Source organism: Phoxinus phoxinus, assembly GCF_949152265.1.
Source record: "Phoxinus phoxinus genome assembly, chromosome: 14".
Taxonomy (NCBI): Eukaryota; Metazoa; Chordata; class Actinopteri; order Cypriniformes; family Leuciscidae; genus Phoxinus; species Phoxinus phoxinus.
This window is the reverse complement of record NC_136889.1, coordinates 5782866-5804079: the sequence shown is the minus strand read 5'-3', so window position 1 is coordinate 5804079 and position 21214 is coordinate 5782866. Positions and strand designations below refer to the sequence as shown.

General features: G+C 37.3%; 1 protein-coding gene across 1 annotated transcript in view; it reads left to right on the top strand.

Annotated features, from left to right (window-relative positions):
• cdh23 (cadherin-related 23) overlaps nucleotides 1–21214 on the top strand; it is a 221557-nt gene that overhangs the window by 134892 nt on the left and 65451 nt on the right. The window contains exons 13-16 of the mRNA XM_079634138.1: nucleotides 658–816; nucleotides 18612–18676; nucleotides 19568–19805; nucleotides 20943–21048. Of these exons, the coding sequence (XP_079490264.1) occupies nucleotides 658–816; nucleotides 18612–18676; nucleotides 19568–19805; nucleotides 20943–21048 (568 nt within the window). The remainder of the gene's footprint in view (nucleotides 1–657; nucleotides 817–18611; nucleotides 18677–19567; nucleotides 19806–20942; nucleotides 21049–21214) is intronic.

The window sequence follows — 21214 nt, the reverse complement described above, 5'->3', positions numbered from 1 at the left end:
AAGACATTGGAAACTGAAAAAAATGACTTTTTAAGAGAGCATTACTTGGGGGAATGTTTTTTTCTCTTTCACTATCTTTCATCAAACTGTAATAACTTTATCCTTATTTGAAATTATTAGAAAAAATAGCTTTATCCAATAAAATCATGGCCTTCATTTGAGAAATGTATTATAAACTGTAACAGATGAATTGTATTGAGAATACATGCATGTTGTTTTCAAATGCACTGACACAACAGCAAAAAACATTATGCTCATTCGCAGACATCATAGACATGTCAGCACGTCATCATAAAGGTCTCATAAAAGTGATATAAAACAGACACTTTGATTTAAAATGTTGGTTTTGTTCCCAAATCTAGTGAGCTGTGCCTAGACAGCTGTCTTCAAAGGGAGCATATTAACCTCATGACTGATTTGAAACTCGACATTGGCAACAATAATATTGTCGATGCAGTGCATAGAACTCACAAATACTATGTCAAATAATTCATTCAATATTTTTATTGATATTTTTCAGTACTTAATGAAATATGTTTGTTTTCTTCATCTTGGGTGATGCTTTAAAGTGCTTCCTCTATAGGTTGTTGCTGTTCTTTTATGTGATGTTGTTGATGCTGATGGTGGCTGTGGTTTCATTGCCACTCTTTTCTCCAGCTGTATGCCAACGAGTCTCTGTCAGAGCATGTGGGGTTTGCCCGGGTCTTCATCGACCTCATCAATGAGAACGACAACAGGCCGATCTTCAGCCAGGCGCTTTATAACATCAGTTTACTTGAGAGCACCGCTCCTGGAACATCTCTAGTGCAAATAAAGGTGAACACACACTCCAATCTTGTACTGTCTGAGTAAGTACTACATTTGAATTTGGATTTGGAACGTGTGTACTGTAGTATGAATGAAAATACGTACTACATCCGTCATGTTTTTACTGTCAAGTGACCTCTCCCGTGGCCTCATGGGATAGTAAAGTGTCCATTGTATGCACACTTCAGAATCTCACCGGAAGTAGTAGGTCAACTGGTTTTCGAATACTACATATTCGGACATACTACTCTTTTGCCGTACTCTTTTTCGGAAAAAGACTGCTTTTTAAATATGATGTTCTTTGTGAATGAGTGCCATGGATTCATCTACTTTGCATACTCAAGCATGCTTATTCATACTTATATGAGTCACTTCACAAGCATTCCTTAAAAAACACACACAAAAAAACTATTGTCTTATCATATAAACCCTCTGTGTCTCCACATGATTATACATTAGGATGTTAGGATTCTCATCTAACTCTTTAACATCCATAAGATTCCTCTCCCTTTCACGGCGTCACGTCATTCATTTGATTTCAGCGCACAGACTGTTTCCAGAGCGCTGAAGGTCATCCCACACTAGGAGTATAAATCACTGTGAACAACCACATGCAGCTCATAAATTCAGCCTATTATCACTCTCCCTCTGTCACTCTCACTCATGGACGCTATGGAGATCAATACTGATCGATACGCAGTCCAGGCTCTGGGTTCAGGTGCTGGACTGGTGTCTGTGCAAGCTGGTCCTAATCATAAAAACTCATTCTAGTTCAGAGCTTCTGCGTTGTGAGGCAGTCCAAGAGCTCAAATGTACAGAAAAAATCTGAAATCATGGTGCCATTTGTTGGAAAAGCCACTTTAAACTTTTAAATAAAACTTTTCTGTTTAATATTAAAGGGGTCATATTATGACGAGTCAAGTTTTCCTTGATCTTTTGAGATCAAAGAGCGTTATGTACTATGAAACACTCTAACTTTCAGAACTTCCTCTGCAGTCCAAAAGAAGCATTTTTTGAAAACAAACAATAACATATTCATTGGCAAAAAAAACTAGTCAGAAATTTGGCATGTGATTAGGATGGATTTGCAAGGTAATGTATTCATAAAAAATGATTACCTCATTGCCAACATTAGAAAAGACTGGTTGATGTTTCTATATCTCTGATAATTTTAGTTGGACTTAAGATGTTTATAAGTGGAACATTATAAGTGGACTTCAATAGGAAAAAAAGACAGACATCATTTGGATGCAACCAGCTTAAAGGTATAGGTACGGTAGCTTCATATAGAGCTGGTAAGTCCCGCCCATCCGTAAAACTCCAAGTGGACCTCTAGGTTGAAAAAGCCTCAATGCAAGTGAATGAGAGAAAATAATTATTTTCTGATCCCGTTTGAATTGTGCCATGAATGTGAACATATGTTGTCTGTGAATTTTTTATATAATTTCTCATGTAACGAGTTTGACAGTATATTGTATGATTCTTTGGCTAGCAGTTGTGGAATAGACATAACGAGAAAGTCACCGCATAACACATTTTCCCTCCACAAATGAAGTGGTTTTCACCACGCTCAACTAGTTTGTCCTCTCCCTGAAAGAAGGCGGTGAAGTGCACCAAAGACACAGGCATGTTTAGCGGGATCCGTGTGCTATTGGTGGTGACGTATATCAAGCGCGTCGAAAGCAGCGAAGAGTTGTAGTCCACAAAGTGCTCTCACACAAAGTCTAACCGTATGAAAATTATACCCGCTAAATTGTAGCATTCTTTACACAAAACATTATATAAAAAATTCACAGACAACATATGTTCACATTCATTGCAAAATTCAAACGGGATTAGAAAATAATTATTTTCTCTCATTCACTTGCATTGATGATTTTTCAACCTAGAGGTCCAGCGGGGTTAGCGGAAGGGGGGGGACTTACCAGCTCTATAAGGGTCAGAGATTGTGACATGTAAATTCTGACTGTTTTTAGATACTTTGACTCACATTATAATACGGTTCAGAAAAAAATCTATTTTACACATATTTTTTTATGTGTGTGGTGTCCAAGACACACTTTTAACTCAAAATCTGAATAAAGAAGAATAGAAGAATAGAGAATAAATATATATATCTTACTGACCCCAAAGGTTTGTATGTAATGGCATCTCTAGCTCTCGTTCTCTCTCCATCTCTGATGAGGCAATCGTGTGTGTGGCTTTTATGTCGATAAATGCTGTCTGCTCTTTGTCACTGGTTCACTCGTGACATGTAACGGCCTGTAAAGTCAATAGAGTAGTAACTTTACCCACAATGCCCTGAGGAGTAGCTGAAACACAGCTATGTGCCAGCAGCCTTATGATTACTCACTGTTCTATCTTTTTCTCTGTTTTCTTTTCTCTTTTTTGTGATATCTCGATTCTCTCTTTTCCTTACCAACCATCGCTTTCAAACAGCTGCTATAAAGGGCTGTAAACAGTTGATTCTTGTGTTCTTAGATTCTTCACCTGAACCTTTAACACTTTCCCATCGCAGCGTTGCATTCACTGTTATTTCCTTCAGGAGTTGCAGATGTGGTTGTGTCTGTACCTCTTATTTTCTCTCTGAGGCTCTGTGTGTGTTAAACAGATGTCTGGACTGCTGCTAATGTGCTGCTGCACACACACACACACACACACACACACACACACACACACACACACACACACACACACACACACACACACACATCCATATGTTCCAACATTTACATAACTATCAGATAACTGTCAGCTCTTACTCATGACATGATGGATGCTCATTTTTTTCTTAATTTGTTTAAACTATAATTTCATTTTAAGTTGCACTCAGTAAATTTGACTTGTTGTTTAGCTAATTATTATATACTGTAGATTAAACCTCTGCTGATCCTGCAGCCAATGAGATTGCTTGCTCAACATTTAAATGGCCTGGTTGATTGTCTGCTGTAAACTAATCCTGCAGTGCACTTTCAACCTTCCACCTCCCCAGCTCCACCTGCCTAGATCTGCTATGGGATTATGTATTTCTATCTATGCAGCAGCAGCAAATCTTACATGCTTACAGCGTGTCTGTTTATCTGTTAGCAGTAGCAAGTCCATATTGCTTTACAGCAGCAGCATAGCAGGTCTAGTCCGCCAATACCAAACACATTAACATTGCCATATTCAATGCCATATTGCCATATTCATGTCGTTCAACCCCTACTAGTATATATTTCTTTTTATTTCAAGAAAACTTTCAGACACACATTAAGCCAAGTGCTGGAGCAGATCACTCTGTCAGAGCTGATTGTTCTTTAAATGCTGTTTTTAGTCTTTCTTTCAACTTAATCTGTGCCCGGGAACCCAGCCCAAAAAGCTTAGACTCTGAGTATCTGGATTGTGAGCTATCAGTGTGTTTGGAAGACCACTTGAGACACTTTCTCCCTTAAAAGATGAGCTCACAAACCCAAAGGCCATATCACTCCACAAATCATTCATCTCTATGCCACTAATGCTACCAAACAGAATTAAATAGAAAATGAAATGGCCTAAATGCTATAACATTGATATGACAAATCGGATCCTCCCTCGAAATTGAGCCTATCAGTAGGATTATACTAAGTACATACAGACAATATTAATTTAAAATTAATAAATGATAATAATAATAGCCTATTAAGTGAATAATTGAACATCATTACATTCCTTTTTAAATGAAATATTTGGACAATTGCGGTAACCCTTAATTTAACACGTAATTACATTAAATTTGAATTGTGAATACTGGTAAGTGCAAATGCGTATATGAACTAAGCTATCAGGCTAATCCAGGTATCTGTATGCTAGTACATAAGGAGAGTACCTATTAAAAGTCATTTGAGCCAATGGGATCGCTTGGGGTCCTAACAGAGACCCGATTTTGAGGAGATCTGATTTGTCACCACACCGGACTACCTGTTCGTCTGAACCAAGTAGATAAAATAACTACATAATCTTGTATAAATAATAGGACTGTCAAACGATTAAAATATTTAATCGCGATTAATCGCATGAATGTCATAGTTAACTCGCGATTAATCGCACATTTTTATCTATTCTAAATGTCTCTTGATTTCTTTTTGTCCCATTATATTTTCTCTTTTTAATGCTCTTATCAACATGGAAAAGTGGATCGGCTTGCTTTGTGCAAATGTTTTTTATTGAAAACAACATACTGTGTTCAATTTCACACTAACATTCTCACTTGGAGCAAATAATCTCTCACACAATGTAACACTGTCCATCAATAAAAGGGTGAAAATAATACTGACGAGGTAACGTTACTGATATTGACGAGTGGGCGTAGAAACGCATCAGCTGTGTGTGTGCTTGACCATCGAGTGATTTTTCAGACTGGACGTGCTGCGATGATAGCTCAGTTCACAATGACAAAACACACAGATCACTTTGGTCTTGTCAATTGAACCATTTTGCAACTTTTTAAAAGTAAACTTTCCATTCAGAATCTTATTGGCATCCATTTCGGCATCTCGCGCTCATCATTCATCCACTCAAAACGTAACGTTAAAGAGGGTCGCACACCGGACGAGAAGCGCAGCGCCTCGTATTTAAAATTCGAACACATTATTGTCTATGAGAGTACACACACCGGCGGCGCCATTCGCCGTTTTTATTGCTGGCCATAAACTGAGAAAGTGCGCGTCAGATGTGCGATACGAGTTGTCGCTTCTCGTCCACTCTTTGGCCGGTTCGCAAGCCCAAACAAGTGTGTGCGGCGTGCCTGTTGTTTTGTTTCTGGTCTAGCTAGATCCGGTGTGGTGTTGTAATTTTAATAACGTTACTAGTTGTTGCAAAAGCATGTGAAAAAAAATACAAAGTTTGCTAGGCGTTAATCTCGCGCTAAAAAAATTGACGCCGTTAAAATGGGTTTGCATTAACGCCGTTAATAACGCGTTTAACGTACAGCCCTAATAAATAATAATTATATTTACATTTATTTTGTTGGGGGTATTTCTAGTAGCATAGGAATTACACAATTTTACTGGGACATATCTTTCACCTGTTTAGCATAATTTTTTTTTTGCTGAGGTCTGTGAAAATGATCAAGATTTCTTGTGCCAAAAACATTGTTTTTTCATGATCACTTTCCCTTGTGATTACCTTTACCTTTAAGACATCTTCTGTAAATGACCATATCTGAAATGAGTTACAACACATAGTGCAGGTTTGCTGTCAGGTTCACTCTTTCCTAATGCTGGGATTCTTTGGACAGATGCAGAGCCGGAGGTACTACACAGAGCACTTTTAACCTCTTTTTATTTCAAAAGAGCAAGAAAAGCCTTTTTTTCTTCAATTTTTCAATGACATGGCCCCTTTAGCACTGTTCCAGACTACATCACCCCATAAATATAGCCTCATTAACCCTTAACGATCACTTATTACCCGTTCATATGATCTGTCTGTCTTTTTAACATGGTCATAAAAGCTCTATTATTTCATTAAGTGAGTTTAGTGCTGTGATCCTGCAAGCACGGGCCCGTAAAATCAGCAGCAGACTCATGGCTCAATAGCATCGCCTTTCACGGTGCGCCATTACTGCACGAGCTGTTAAAGCATCGGGGATCCAACACATTCACTGTGAAGAATAGTGAGTAAGCAGTCGTTTACCTGGTGGTGTTTCCCCAGCTGTTTTTGACTGATGTAGCCCTACAAGCCCCATCATTAAAGCTTTGAGAACGTAGCTCTACTTCTATGGTTTTCAAATTGGCCACTTGGTTGGTCCTGTGTAGGAGGCACAGAAACACACTAGTTGTGTACAGTTTAAAAATAATCCATTCGAATATATTTTAAAATGTAATTTATTCATGTGATGCAAATCTGAGTTTTCAGCAGCCATTACTTCAGTCTTCAGTGTCACATGATCCTTCTAATATGCTGATTTGCCGTCTTTTTTTGGCAGTAGACAAGTGTTGATTTTGGACCCTGTTTAAAAATGAGTCATTTGTTCTATCCACTTTAAAGTTTACACTTTATAGTAGATTCATGTATGCTTTATTTCAAATTTGTAACAATAGCTGTAAACATTTTTATTAAGATTATTAGAGAGTTATAAATTATACTTATACTGATATTTTCACACAATGTATATCACTGACCAGGGGTGCGTTTCCCGTACAACTATATAGCTCACTGCTTAACTATAGTACGATGCATCGTTGGAGAAATCAACTAGCTAGTCACGACTGTTTCCCGAAACCGTATGTCGCAAAGTATCATTCAACCACGTTGGTTTATGACGTCTCGCACGTGGTGGACTAATAACTTATTTTAATTAATCTGTTTGAGATCGAATTAACGCTAGATTTTGTCATATAAGTTACAGACATGGCATCAATTTTTTCTCAGTTATTTTGCTTTAATACCAGACTCAATATTTGGCTCGTTCTTACATAGAGCACGTTCACACATGCGCAGTCTTCAAAAACGGTGCTTTAAATCTCTTGACAAACTAAAAGATGTAAATTACATTTGTATGTATTCTAAATAAATAACATGGGTTGTACTGAATGTCAGCTTGCTTATTTTGCTAAAGATAAGGATTTATTCAGTCTACATCTCATGTAACTAAGAAACTATGCTTCAAACCACAGCTCGAGAACTGTCGTTCCAGCCACACAAGTTTGCGATGCTGTTTGCGAACGTTCGTTGGAACGATGGTTTCGGGAAACACCAAATCGTTGAACTATGCTGATAACGACGGAACTTGCGACCATAGTTGGCTAACGATGCTTTCGGGAAACACACCCCAGATTGGTTACTTGGTTTGATATTCAGCATTCACACTTGAAGTGTGATTTTAGTGTCGTTTTTTGGGGCCATTGTTGTTTACCCCCCCCCCCCCCCTCCCCTTTATTTATATTGTGCTTCACACTGTACAGATTGTTCAAAGCAGAAATAAACAGGAAAATAACAATCAGTTTTGCAAACATTATAAAATATGAGACAAGTTCTAATTCTGCTGTAAAGCTAAAGCAGAATAAATCGGTGTCAGGTTTTCAGCTCAATTCAGTTAGTGCTGATTCAGTTCAATAGAAGTTGATCAATTATGAAATTAATAAAATTAAACTATAAGCAGCTCTACAAAAGAGAACGTTATTGTCATTATTCACTTTGAGTCAGTTAATTGTTGATTCAATTCAGTTCAGTAACAGTATCGATGTTGCAAAATTGTGAAAATTTGGTTCAGCTATAAAGCAGCTTTGCAGAAAATTGTCATACTCAATTCAGTTCAAATTTGTCAAAAGTGTCAGTGCTGTCAAATTGTTAAAGCAGAATTACTGATTATTACGTATGTTTCAAACCCTAACGAAGCAAGCTAAATGCAACAGTGGCACTCCATCTGGTGACAGAAATGGAGGAGAAACCTTCAGTCAGGAGGCTCAGTTCAACAAACAGGGTTTATTCCTGGCAGATTGTGGATTGATATCATTTACATGTTTTCTTCTAATAGCAATACTGGTTTTGTCTTATTCCATGGGAAGATTTTTCTAGAACAACTGTCTAAATGTATTTGTTATTTTCAAACAGGCAATTTTTGCAATGTAACACAAAATTGTGCATCACAAAACCACATATACACATAACCTATTGTGTGTTTGATAAGGCATTCATACACACTGAGAGACATTGTTTAATATTTATCAGTGATGGCAGTGGTTATCATTATAAATATTTATAGTGATTTAGTTTGTATGTGTCTCATGAGATGAGGGCGGCTCATATCTGCTAAATTGCTTCTTTGTTTTCAGTGTGTCTTTTGACTGTGGTTTGTTTGCATCTCTCCATATCCTATTTATTATTTTCACTTGCATTTATACACTCTCTTTTCCTTCAGCCATTATAGCACTAATGGATTTATGTCCCTGTGTGTGTGCGCGTGCGTGTGTGTGGTCCTCGTTAACCCTACTCTGTGGTGACAGTTTTTGGTACAGTATCTTCATGTCTATGGAAAGTCCCCATAAAACATATTCCCTATTGTGGGGACAAGATCGATGTTCCAATACCAATCATTTCAGTCAAGTGATGTTTTATAAATGTATAAAATGCAGAATGTTTTCTGTGATGGGTAACTGTTTAGGAGTAGGGGATAGAATATACAGTTTGAACAGTTAATGAAGAAGAGGAGAGGATCTGTACACCGCATTCCAAATTATTATGCAAATGCTATTTTACACTGATTTTCCTAAATAGTCGATGCAAATGACAGTCAGTATAATTTTCACGTCACCAACTGTTAGGGTATAAGTAGAATTTTATTGAACAAACCACCCAACGAAAACAGTATTCTTTTTTTAAATAAAACTCAAAATGCACTGTTCCAAATTATTATGCACAACAGAGTTTGAAACCATTTTATAGGTTGTAAAGAACTGAAAATGGTCATTTGTTGAATTTGCAGCATTAGGTCGTCATATTTACTGAAATCAAAAGCTATTTCAATCAAACACATCTTAACAGGGCAAGTTACATGTTAACATAGGACCCCTTCTTTGATATCACCTTCACAACTCTTGCATCCATTGAACTTGTGAGTTTATGGAGAGTTTCTGCTTGAATTTCTTTGCAGGATGTCAGAATAGCCTCCCAGAGCTGCTGTTTTGATGCGAACTGCCTCCCACCCTCATAGATCTTTTGCTTGAGGATGCTCCAAAGGTTTTCAATAGGGTTGAGGTCAGGGGAGGATGGGGGCCACACCATGAGTTTCTCTCCTTTTATGCCCATAGCAGCCAATGACACAGAGGTATTCTTTGCAGCATGAGATGGTGCATTGTCATGCATGAAGATAATTTTGCTACGGAAGGCACGGTTCTTCTTTTTGTACCATGGAAGAAAGTGGTCAGTCAGAAACTCTGTATACTTTGCCGAGGTCATTTTCACAGCTTCAGGGACCTTAAAGGGGCCTACCAGCTCTCTCCCCATGATTCCAGCCCAAAACATGACACCGCCACCTCCTTGCTGACGTCGCAGCCTTATTGGGACATGGTGGCCATCCACCAACCATCCACTACTCCATCCATCTGGACCATCCAGGGTTGCACGGCACTCATCAGTAAACAAGACTGTTTGAAAATTAGTCTTCATGTATTTCTGGGCCCACTGCAACCGTTTCTGCTTGTGAGCATTGGTTAGGGGTGGCCGAATAGTAGGTTTATGCACAACTGCAAGCCTCTGGAGGATCCTACACCTTGAGGTTCGCGGGACACCAGCAGCTTCAAATACCTGTTTGCTACTTTGTAACGGGATTTTAGCAGCTGCTCTCTTAATCCGATGAATTTGTCTGGCAGTAACCTTCCTCATTATGCCTTTATCTCTACGAACCCGTCTGTACTCTGAATCAGCCACAAATCTCTTCACAGTACGATGATCACGCTTAAGTTTTCGTGAAATATCTAATGTTAGCATACCTTGTCCAAGGAATTGCACTATTTGACGCTTTTCCGCAGCAGAGAGATCCTTTTTCTTTCCCATATTGCTTGAAACCTGTGGCCTGCTTAATAATGTGGAACATCCTTCTTAAGTTGTTTTCCTTTAATTGGGCTCACCTGTAAAACTAATTATCACAGGTGTCTGAGATTGATTTCAGTGATCCAAAGAGCCCAGAGTCACAATACTATCCATGAGTTTGATTGAAAAACTAAATATTTAATGTTTATGACACTTAATTCCAATTTGCATAATAATTTGGAACACGGTGTAGTTTTGACATAAGTGGTTGAATTTCTTTATCTGGGTTTCTGTTCTCAATTTTTCTCTCATCATTCTTTGCGTTCAGTCTTAATTTTTTTCTCTTTAATCATAAAGAGCAAGGAGGAGGACAGTTACTGATGATGGTCTGTCTATAAAGTACAGCTGCTGGCTATATTCAAACCTCATATACTCATATTGCCCCTCTCTGTCTCTCTCTCTCTATCTATCTATTCTGGTATAATTTGGCTGTGTTGTTCTTGTCACACTCATTTTAATCCCTCTTTTTTTGTTGTTGTGGCCAAATGTGAACGGAAATCTCTCTCTCTCTCTCTCTCTCTCTCTCTCTCTCTCTCTCTCTCTCTCTCTCTCTCTCTCTCTCTCTCTCTCTCTCTCTCTCTCTCTCTCTCTCTCTCTCTCTCTCTCTCTCTGTCCACAGCGCATCTCTTCTTTCTCCTCCCTTTCTTCCTCTCTTTAAATCACTCCTTTACTCATTTTCTTATCACGGTCCTCCAGTTCGTTAAGACGTTCATCGTGCGCGTGTGTGTGTTTATTTAATTGCTGTAATAGGTTTATTCAGTAAACAGTTGATAAGACTCAGACATCGCCCTGAGGCAGCACTTGTCTTTCCTGTCGTGTGATGTTTTTTGCATGAAAAAAATAAAAAATAAATTACAATTATATACAAAAAATGCTGAGTTTTTATTTATATTTCCTGGATAGCATGAGTGCACATATTATATAGATTTTATACAACAGTTCAATAAATAAGAAGTTAATATTGTGTTATATTTTAGACACAATATTGTCTGCTTTTGCTACTAAAATATTAAAGCCAGAGCAACTGTTGTGCGTCTCCAAGTTTGTGTATTAAATTCTCTACATTGAAATTAAATATGTTTTTTCTTATGTTTTTAAGTTTTTATTAAAGCTACTTTTTGTAATGTCTATTTGATAGTTTTCTCAATTAACACAATAATGACTTTAAATTGTCTTTTGGGGATAATTTCTCAGCAAATTTTGATGTGTGATTATTTAGCGATTTATTAGATTAATTAATCGTCATGTAATTAATTAGATAAAAAATGTTTTATCTCTTGACAGCCATGATATATCTATCTATCCAACTATCTATCCATCCATCCATCTATCTATCCATCTATCTATCCATAACAAAAATCTCACAGGAAAAAGCATACATTACAACATAATCAGTTATTAATATTTCATTGGATTTGTCAAATTGTCATTGTGTTATTACAAATAAAACAATTGACTCCAAGCACAACTACGCAAATTCAAAACCGTGTAACAGATATTTAATAATATTTGAATAAAGGGTGAAGGTGTCAATTTTCCTAGTCCAGCCATCACTTTTGACCACTACAGTACAGTGAATTGGACATGTATGGAACTGGTTGTATTGTCATGGATAATAAGGATTTATATGATTTAGCAAGTTTTGATTGGTTTAAATGTGTGTGTATGTGTGAAAGAGATTGCTTATGACATACACTTAAAGAGATAAAGAGTATTTCTGACAGAGAGGTTTAACATAAAATGTTGTAAATGCCCTTTATGTTTATTATGTTCTGATACACTTGTAAATGTATTTTCCCAAGCTTTGTCAAAGGAGGACATAGACTTCTATTATTTTAAAATAAATGTAATTCCACAGGCCATCTTACCTAAAAGAAAACTTTTTGCTGCTTTAGAATGAAAAAATAAATAATTAAAACCGCTTTTTATTCATTATGAATCACCTTTCCTTTTGGACGTCCCCATAAGGATGTTTAGCCCGATTGTTACTTCTGGAGACATTTCTCTGCTAATCTCAGTAGATTAGTGAGGCCCTTAGGGTGTGTTGTGTGTGTGTTTTGGCAGATTGCTCCATTGGATTAATGTGTCACTATTACTAACAGCTTAGTCACAGATTCACTTTGACCACCGAGACTAATACTCTCTCTCAAACATCTCATCTGAGTGTCCTAATAAGTTGAATTGACTCAAAACATTTGAGGAAACTTATTCCATCAAAATAATTAAGTAGTTAATAGTGTCTCTCAAAACTTGACATTAAGGTCATCTGGGTTTTTTTTTTTCTTTTCTTTTTTTTCCGAAAAGTGAACTATGGTTTATACAAAGTTAACACATTTCCACTCAGTGTTTCTACTCAATACATTTCAGTTGATTGTTTTAAATCATTGACTCTAAATTAACATAATAACATGATCTAAAATCAACATATCAGTTATATTATAAAATATTGTAGTATTTTAAAATGACTTTTTTCTATTTTAGTGTATTTTAAAAAGTAATCTATAGCTTTAATGTCAAATTACTCCAGTCTTCAGTGTCACATGATCCTTCAGAAATCATGCTAATATGCTGATTTACTGCTTAAGAAACATTTCTTAATAGTATCAACGTTGCAAACTGTTGAGCTGCTTCCAGAACTGAAATATTGATATTGTATTGAAATATTTTCTGTTGCGGTCATGGCTCAAACTGTTGTTGGGTGTTGAAAAGAGACTTTTTGGTTGTGTTGATGGTCTCTTGTCTCATCTGTCACAGCTAGATCTCTATTGAGGGTTTCTCCTCACCCTGGTGTCACTTTCGCTTTCATTCACACTGAGATGTTGTCTGACATGTGTCAGTTAGAGAGAATCGTCTTTTCAGGGTTTGGTCAAAAACGATCAGGTGCACACTTAGGCCTGTCTTCAGGCTTTTACTCTGCCCTTTCACTGAAGTTTTAGTGTCTTTGTAAATCTGTTGGGTCGCTGTCTGGAGTTTTAGGTGTGTGTCTTTGCCAGACTGAGCAGGAAGAAGGGATGGAGGAGAGAGAGAGAGAGAGAGAGAGAGAGAGAGAGAGAGAGAGAGAGAGAGAGATGCTATCACCTCTGCCGTCCTCTCTCCGCTCTGATCCCTGTCTATCTCACCTGACCTGCATTAAGTCTCCTGTCATGGTAGCGACTGTTGTCACACTAACACCTGGAGCCTAGCACTGTCATCACTGCACTTATGGGCCTGTCAATCACACACACACACACACACACACACACACACACACAGAGATAGAGAATTGTGAGGGCATGAAGACACAAGAAAGGGGAGGATTTTGTTTGTGCAAAAGGGCATGAAGGAGCAATAGAGAGAACAATAGAGAGAGAAAAATAGATTCTTTCATTTATTGTTTCTTTATTTTTTTGTTTGCTGGTTTGTTTAGTTGTTTATTTGCTCTTTTTACATTTATTTTGTTCATTTTTCCTGAACTTTGTAAATTCATAAGTTTATTTCTTCTTTCTCTTTTTTTATTTGTTCTTTTCCTTTTTTGTGTGATTTGTTCATGTTTTTATTTTCAATTTTTTCATATTTTTATGAATCTGTTTTTGTTTCTTTGTGAAAAAGTAAATCAAGGCTACAGAGAAGACGAAAGAAAGATTAAGACCCCTATCTTGCACCCAGCGCAATTGACTTTGAACACCGACGCATGTATCATTCCTATTTTGCACCCGCGCACAGCGGACTTTTCCCTCCACAGACGCACGTCGGTAAATTAGGGAATGAACTTGCGCTCGCGGGGGAGGTTCAGCGCAAAGAGAAGGCGTGTTCCGGCGCAAAACTTCCATGGTGCTATTTTCCAGTTTTAGAAAGCAATTGTGCCATTGATCAGGAAAAAAACAGTCTAAAGACAGTGGCGCGTTGCGCGTTAGTGATATGGTATTTTAAGGGCGCGTGCTTGGCCATAATGTTAACGCGCATCCACTTTGATTCTCTAATATAAACAGATGCAGCAGTTTTCATTTTTGCAAATCATACATTATTACAAGGAAAAATATTAACACACGAGGGAAATCATTGTTGTGTCCGTGAAGATGTGAAAAAGATCTATCTAGATAAAAAAAAAAAAAAAATCTAGATTAGGCTACACATTTACCCAAATTATACGCCTGTTTAACCGAAGCTAATTTGGGTGGGTTTCTCCCATCATCCCCAATGTCACTTCTCTGTGTTTTACGGCCCTGACGAGAACGTCGGTTTCCTCGGCTGTGAACCGCTCCTGGCGTGCGCCGGCAAATCCGCCGTTATAATAGCAATCCGCCATGGAACAAGCGCGCCTGCTCTTAAAGGGAATGTGAGATGGCGCTCTGATTGGTTTATTTCACGTTACGCCCAAACCACACCTATGAATAATGAAGCTACTTCAGACCAACCCCTTTTACATTTGCGTCGGGCGCAAGAGTCATTTATCCCGCTGGGAAAATAGCAACAGCGCCGGGATCCGCCCACAAAGTTACTTGCGCTTTGCACTTTGACACTTGCGTTTCAGATCGTTAAAATAGGGCCCTAAGTCTTTGATCTGTTTGTTCTTTCTTTCTAGTTTTTGTTTGTTTGTTTGTTGATTTGTCTGTTTTCTCTTTGCTTGTTTGATCCTTTTATTAATTTTGTTCTTTATTTTTTTGTTCTTTCCTTAGAAATAATGATTTTGTTCCTTCCTTTGTTTGTTCTTTTTGTCTCTGTTTTGTTTGTGCTTTTTTCCCTCATTTATTTTGTTTGTTTGTGGAAAAGTTTGTGGTAGACTATAGTCTTTAATTTGTTCTTTCCATCTTTTGTTTTTTTATGTTAATGGTCTGGTTTTTCCTTTTACATCGTTTATTTTGTCTGTTTGTCTGATCTTTTTCTTTTCTTTTAGTTTATTTTTTCAATTGTTATTTTTTTTATAGTTTTTTTATTTATTATTTATTTTATTTCGGTTGTTCTTTCTTTCTATTCATTTTGTTTTGTTGGTTTATTTGTTCTTTTATTTGCTTGTATGTTTGTTTGTTTCTTCTCTTCACAGTGATTGGCTGAATCTATTCACAGGTTTACAATGAGCTCATTGGCTATTTATCTGGTTATTAAGAAGAGAGAAGTGAACGTTGCGGTTCATGTCACAGTGAAACTGGCAGTATTTTACACACACACACACACACACACACACACACACACACAGAGGGTGAGGTCATCATCAGGGCACGTTTGAATCATGGATTCTAATAGTGGCACTGACAGCAGCACACACTCACACAACTCCATGACCCTGTACACAAGCCGCAGCGCCAGTCAACTGAAACCACATTACCAGCGCCTAGCCGTGATCCATCAGAGAGAGCTCACGAGAGAGAGGAATTAAACAACAAGCTCTTACATCATACGCTTACCTTGACATTAACATCAGCACAAAAAAATTAAGCATAGCTGTTAAAGAACATCGGATTTGACATTCCATTTCAATGAGAATCATCCAAAAATAATGTCATCAGGAACTGAGTCCATCACACTGTACAGGCATGAGCTCTAGGATTCACACACATCAAAAAGGATTTTTTGAAATGTGACAAACACCAAATATAGACTGTGCAGGCAGACTCCTGCAAGAATAACCCATGAATGTAGCATAAAACACTATATAAGAGCAGAAGACCAGACTTAAGGCTATATGTTTTTTTTTTAGAACCCTGGATTAAAATACACACATATTTAAATACATTAAAACCCTGGGTTGGGGTTGTTTTAAGGTATCTGGCTGATACAATGAGCGCTTTAAAGGAAGAACAAGTTGTTGAAGTTTGCAAGGCTTATATAAAATAAAGATATTGAAAATGTCTGTCCCCCGATATACTTCAAGCGAAATCAAAGAACGAACTCTTGTGATGTCATTTTAAACAAAATCCGGCCAAAAAAAAGTCAGTCGAGGTCGGACATCCGCGAGTAAAACTGAGCACACTGTAGAGCTGCTTTATAGTAGAAAATCTAGTTGTAATTCTAATTGAAAGAGACACTACAATATTTGTTCATGTTTAATACTGTAAAGCTGCTTGTTTTTAAACAATCTATTGTATGAAGTAATAAATAAATAAATGTGACGTGACTTTACTGGAGTATTGCAGAGCTTGTGCAAACATAGATGCTTTCTAAACTACTGTTTTCCCACCGCTGTCATTTTAGTTGTGTGTTTATGTTGTTATTGAGAGGAAAGCGCACAGCACATATTCACATATTCATCTAAACGCCGCTCTCAGCATCATGGGTGACGTCAGGATATTCGCTAATGGTATCCCGCTGATCACATATTTATTTCAAACTTATTTTTACCCCAAGGCGAAGAATGAAAAAGAACTTCGCTGTGAGTGGGGCCTTTACTAGCAAGTAAACAACATATCCTCATAAGCATATTTTTATATTCAGATGGCTGGATATTACACTTATTTTCCCCTAATGTGTCTAATGATGTTTGTATAACCTGGGCTCATTGATTTAAATGTTTAAAAGGTCACGTAAGGAAACTAACTATGGTTGGTTACTTTAAATGTCATCCGATGGTCTCTTTCCATCTAAGTGGCTGGTTTTTGGCAGGATCAAGCTGCAAATTGGACGAGACGTTGAATATTGGCAAAGTCTGGCTATTGAGAATGCGACCGTGTATGTGTATAATTACAGCAAGCTGCGGAAACGTCTACAGATCAGATTCAGCCCACCAAATCAAGTCCCAATAACAACTGTGCTGCTAATAGACACCTCCACATCTGCTTTGATGGATTACCAGTTTCTCTTTATATCAGGATCTAACAGATGTTACGTGTGTGTGTGTGTGTGTGTGTGTGTGTGTGTGTGTGTGTGTGTGTGTGTGTGTGTGTGTGTGTGTGTGTGTGTGTGTGTGTGTGTGTGTGTGTGTGTGTGTGTGTGTGTGTGTGTGTGTGTGTGTGTCACTTGTCATATTCTATTTTTCGTTCACACACACACACGCAGCTGCACTGTTGTTTCTCTGGTAACTTGTTTTTTAACCCTTTTGTATTCATTTGCATAAGATACAAGCCAGGTTTGAATCTTTTTGCCTTCAGCACTGAAGAACTTTATTTCTACAGGCACACACACATTATGCTGTCTGTACGCTATCTTCTACACTGAGATTTCTGTAAATATTCCTGTGCTGTATTTATTATCAAATGCATTGTCATTTTGGGGCGTTTTTGTGATGTTGACTAGATGCCAAATTCAGCATCTGTCACTGTGGTTTCTGGAAACACTTTGTCCCGTTTTCAGGAGAAAAATGTAACATGTTTTGATTATGTACTATAGTTCGAGTTAGTACTTTTATTGTTTGTAATTCTATTTATTTAGTACAGCAGGGCCACATTAAATTGATCATACATTTATAATGTTATACAAACTTCTGGGAATCTTGGTTTCCATAAAAAATTTGGGCAGCACAACTGTTTGCAACATTGATAATAATCAGAAATGCTTATTGAGCAGCAAATCAGCATATTAGAATGATTCCTGAAGGATCATGTGACACTAAAGACTGGAGTAATGATGCTGAAAATACAGCTTTGCATAACAGGAATAAATTACATTTCAAAATATATTAAAATAGAAAATGTTTATTTAAATTGTAATAATATTGCTGATTTAATGTACTTTATTATACTCCTGTACATGCACTTAATGTGAGGAGCACTAATTATGCATGCTTAGTTGCTGTCTATGTAGAGCGCTCCAAATCAAGCAGACAGAAAGCCAGATCACTAGAGGTGTGGGTCAACATGTCAGATGTGTTGTCACTCATCTTCACTTTCTTTTACTTTAAAGCTTTGCTCTTTTATAAAGGTGGTTCTGGCCATTGAAGAGTGGAAGGTGAAGCAAAAGCTTGTGTAGTTTTAAGGTAGAGGACAGGGCGGCCGGTTCATGCCAGCCCATCTGGTGTGAGGAGAGTTCTTCCCCTTATGGTCCTTACGTGTGTGTGTGTGTGTGTGTGTGTGTGTGTGTGTGTGTGTGTGTGTGTGTGTGTGTGTGTGTGTGTGTGTGTGTGTGTGTGTGTGTGTGTGTGTGTGTGTGTGTGTGTGTGTGTGTGTGTGTGTGTCAGCGTTAATCGTGCAGAACAGTGTACTTTGTAGGGTAGGACAGGGGATGGTGACACCATCATCTCAATATTAAAACACACTCAACACAAACACACACATTCACATACAAAACGACCAAGAGTATGTGTCTCATTGATGTTCATTGCTCTCTGTTTGTGTGTCTCTCTGCAGGCCACGGATAATGACATTGGCACGTTTGGAGTGGTTCGGTATTACTTCAGCGATGAGCCAGACCAGTGAGATTATCATTCATTAACATACTGTGACCTTTCACACTGATACAGCGTCTTGTTTAATTCATTAATTTCCTCTGATTAATTTAATCCACATCTCTGTAGATTTGCATGCCTTTCTCTCCTTTTCATTTAGACTGATTTCTTCCATGGCTGTGTTTGGAATGGAATACTAGCATAATGTCTACTGCATACTATTTTCTTTAGTTTAAAAAAAAAGTACTTTATAAAACATTATACATACACGTATACATTTCAAACAATATCACATTACAGCACTATATTACACACTTAATTTGACGAGCAACATAGACTTATCAGCAATTTTTATATTTTACAAAATTGTATAATTTTATTTAATTAAAATTTATTTATTTATGTATTCGTCTATTGTGTAAAATGTGTAGATGGAGTCCGATCAAAAAAATGTTTTTGGTTAGTCAAGAAACTAGTCAAGTGCACTGCATTGTGGGCGAATATTCAAAATACTGCATATATATATAAATGTTGCTTTGGCATCTGATTAAAATAAGTTTAAGTTGAGGTTCTAAAAATACTAAAACTGAAATAAAAGTAAATGATAGCTAAATAGAAATATTTATTTAAAAAAAAGACAAAAGCACATAACAAAAGTACTAAAACTTAAGTTAAAATGAAAGTTAAAAATATTAAAATAAAAGCTAATTCAAAATACTAATAAATCATATATATATATATATATATATTGTAAATAATACAAAAATAACACTTACACTGTGCAAAGAATACTTTATACTGCTGGAGAATGAGTCTATTCTGAACATAGTTCTCATTTGCTGGTTAATTAATTTGTCTAAACGTCTCTTGCAACTATGAATGAACCATTAGTGACTCATCTCCATGTATTAACCCCAGGTTCTCAATGGATGCTGAGACTGGTTGGGTGACCCTGCGAGACCGGCTGGATTATGAGCTCATGAGGCGCTTTACTCTAACCATACTGGCCCGTGATGGAGGAGGAGAGGAGACTACGGGACGTCTCCGCATTAACGTGATGGATGTAAACGACAATGCGCCAATCTTCCAGAAGGAGGCGTATACAGGTTCGCTCATGGAGAACGAACAGGCTCCACAGCAGGTCGTCCGGGCCCGGGTGAGAAACATAAAGACATGTGGAGCTTAGGAAGAGGAAACGCTGTTCACAACACATTTTCATTTTGTAACTGATGTTTTTGAGTAAAACAAACTCTTTAGTGATAGAAAATAGGACGGGGTCTGATTGTATCCTTCAGGTACTGATTGGATGATGAAAAGTGAATACTATGTACCTGAATTGATGGGAAGAGTTGTATTAGAAAGATTTGTTCTGATGTGTGATTGTGGGTCAGTCAGTATGTCTCGGTTAGTGTTTAATTCTCTCAGCGTGTGGACACTGCAGCACTAATTCCAGCTGTCTGCTCTAATCTGAGCTGTGATTGACAGTTTACCAGCAGATGTTGCACTTATCTGACCAGCAGGTGGCGGTGTGTTTATGCATGTCTGCCGGTTCACATTGTTTTTATAATCTTCTAACATCTTCAATACAGTAGTGGCCAAAAGTGATGTCTGGAAGGGAGTAATTACACAACATTTGCTTTTAATAAACTATTAAATTATCAAAATATGAGGAGAATGTTATATTGGGAAGAAGAATACACTAAACTTGGTTAAGGTATTAAAATACTTTTATTTTGCTGCATCACAAGTTGGATTGTGGATTGATATCATTCAGAAAATTTCATCCAGCTCCTTCTGCGTGAAGACTGGGATAAATCTGAATTACTATAATACTATAAATTATTTATTAGCTTTTATTTTTATATTTTCAGTTTTAATTTCAATGTTTGGTTTGAAATTAACAAAAGTTGTAATAATAATGTGTTTTATTATATTTCTATTTACTATTTGGTAGCTTTAATTCATTTTTATTTCATTTAGTTGGCATGGCAACATTTCTAATTATTTAGAAGTTTTTCATAAATTTTTTGGATTTTATATCACCTTATTATATATCACCATATGAATTAAAAATGATTATTTTTTTTATTTTTTTTAGTTAACATAACAATAACAAAACTGCTTTGTCACTAGACATTGGTCTGTTTGCTTGAGCGCCACATGTCAGATTCTGTGGCTAATGGCATAAGTTTTCCCAAATGGGGCGGTAGGAGTGTTTGGGAAACTTGTTTGGAGATAGTCCTTATAGTGAGGATATAACGTATTTCTGCATCTCTCTTTGTGTTGTTCTCAGGCGACGGACGAGGACTCTCCTCCCAATAACATCCTGACCTACTCCATCATCTACGCGTCTCAGTTCAGATCATATTTCAGCATCACTGTGGTGGAGGGCTATGCAGGTCTGTGTTCAAATCAAAGTCACCTAATAACACGATTTCACTGCTTGCTCAGGCTGTTGACGGGTTACATTAGGCTCTCGCCATCGCTCTGTGCATTAGCGGGGAATCGGATTTGTGTTTAACACCTTAAAGCGTGAAAATGCCTTTAGAGAAGCCTTTGTGACCT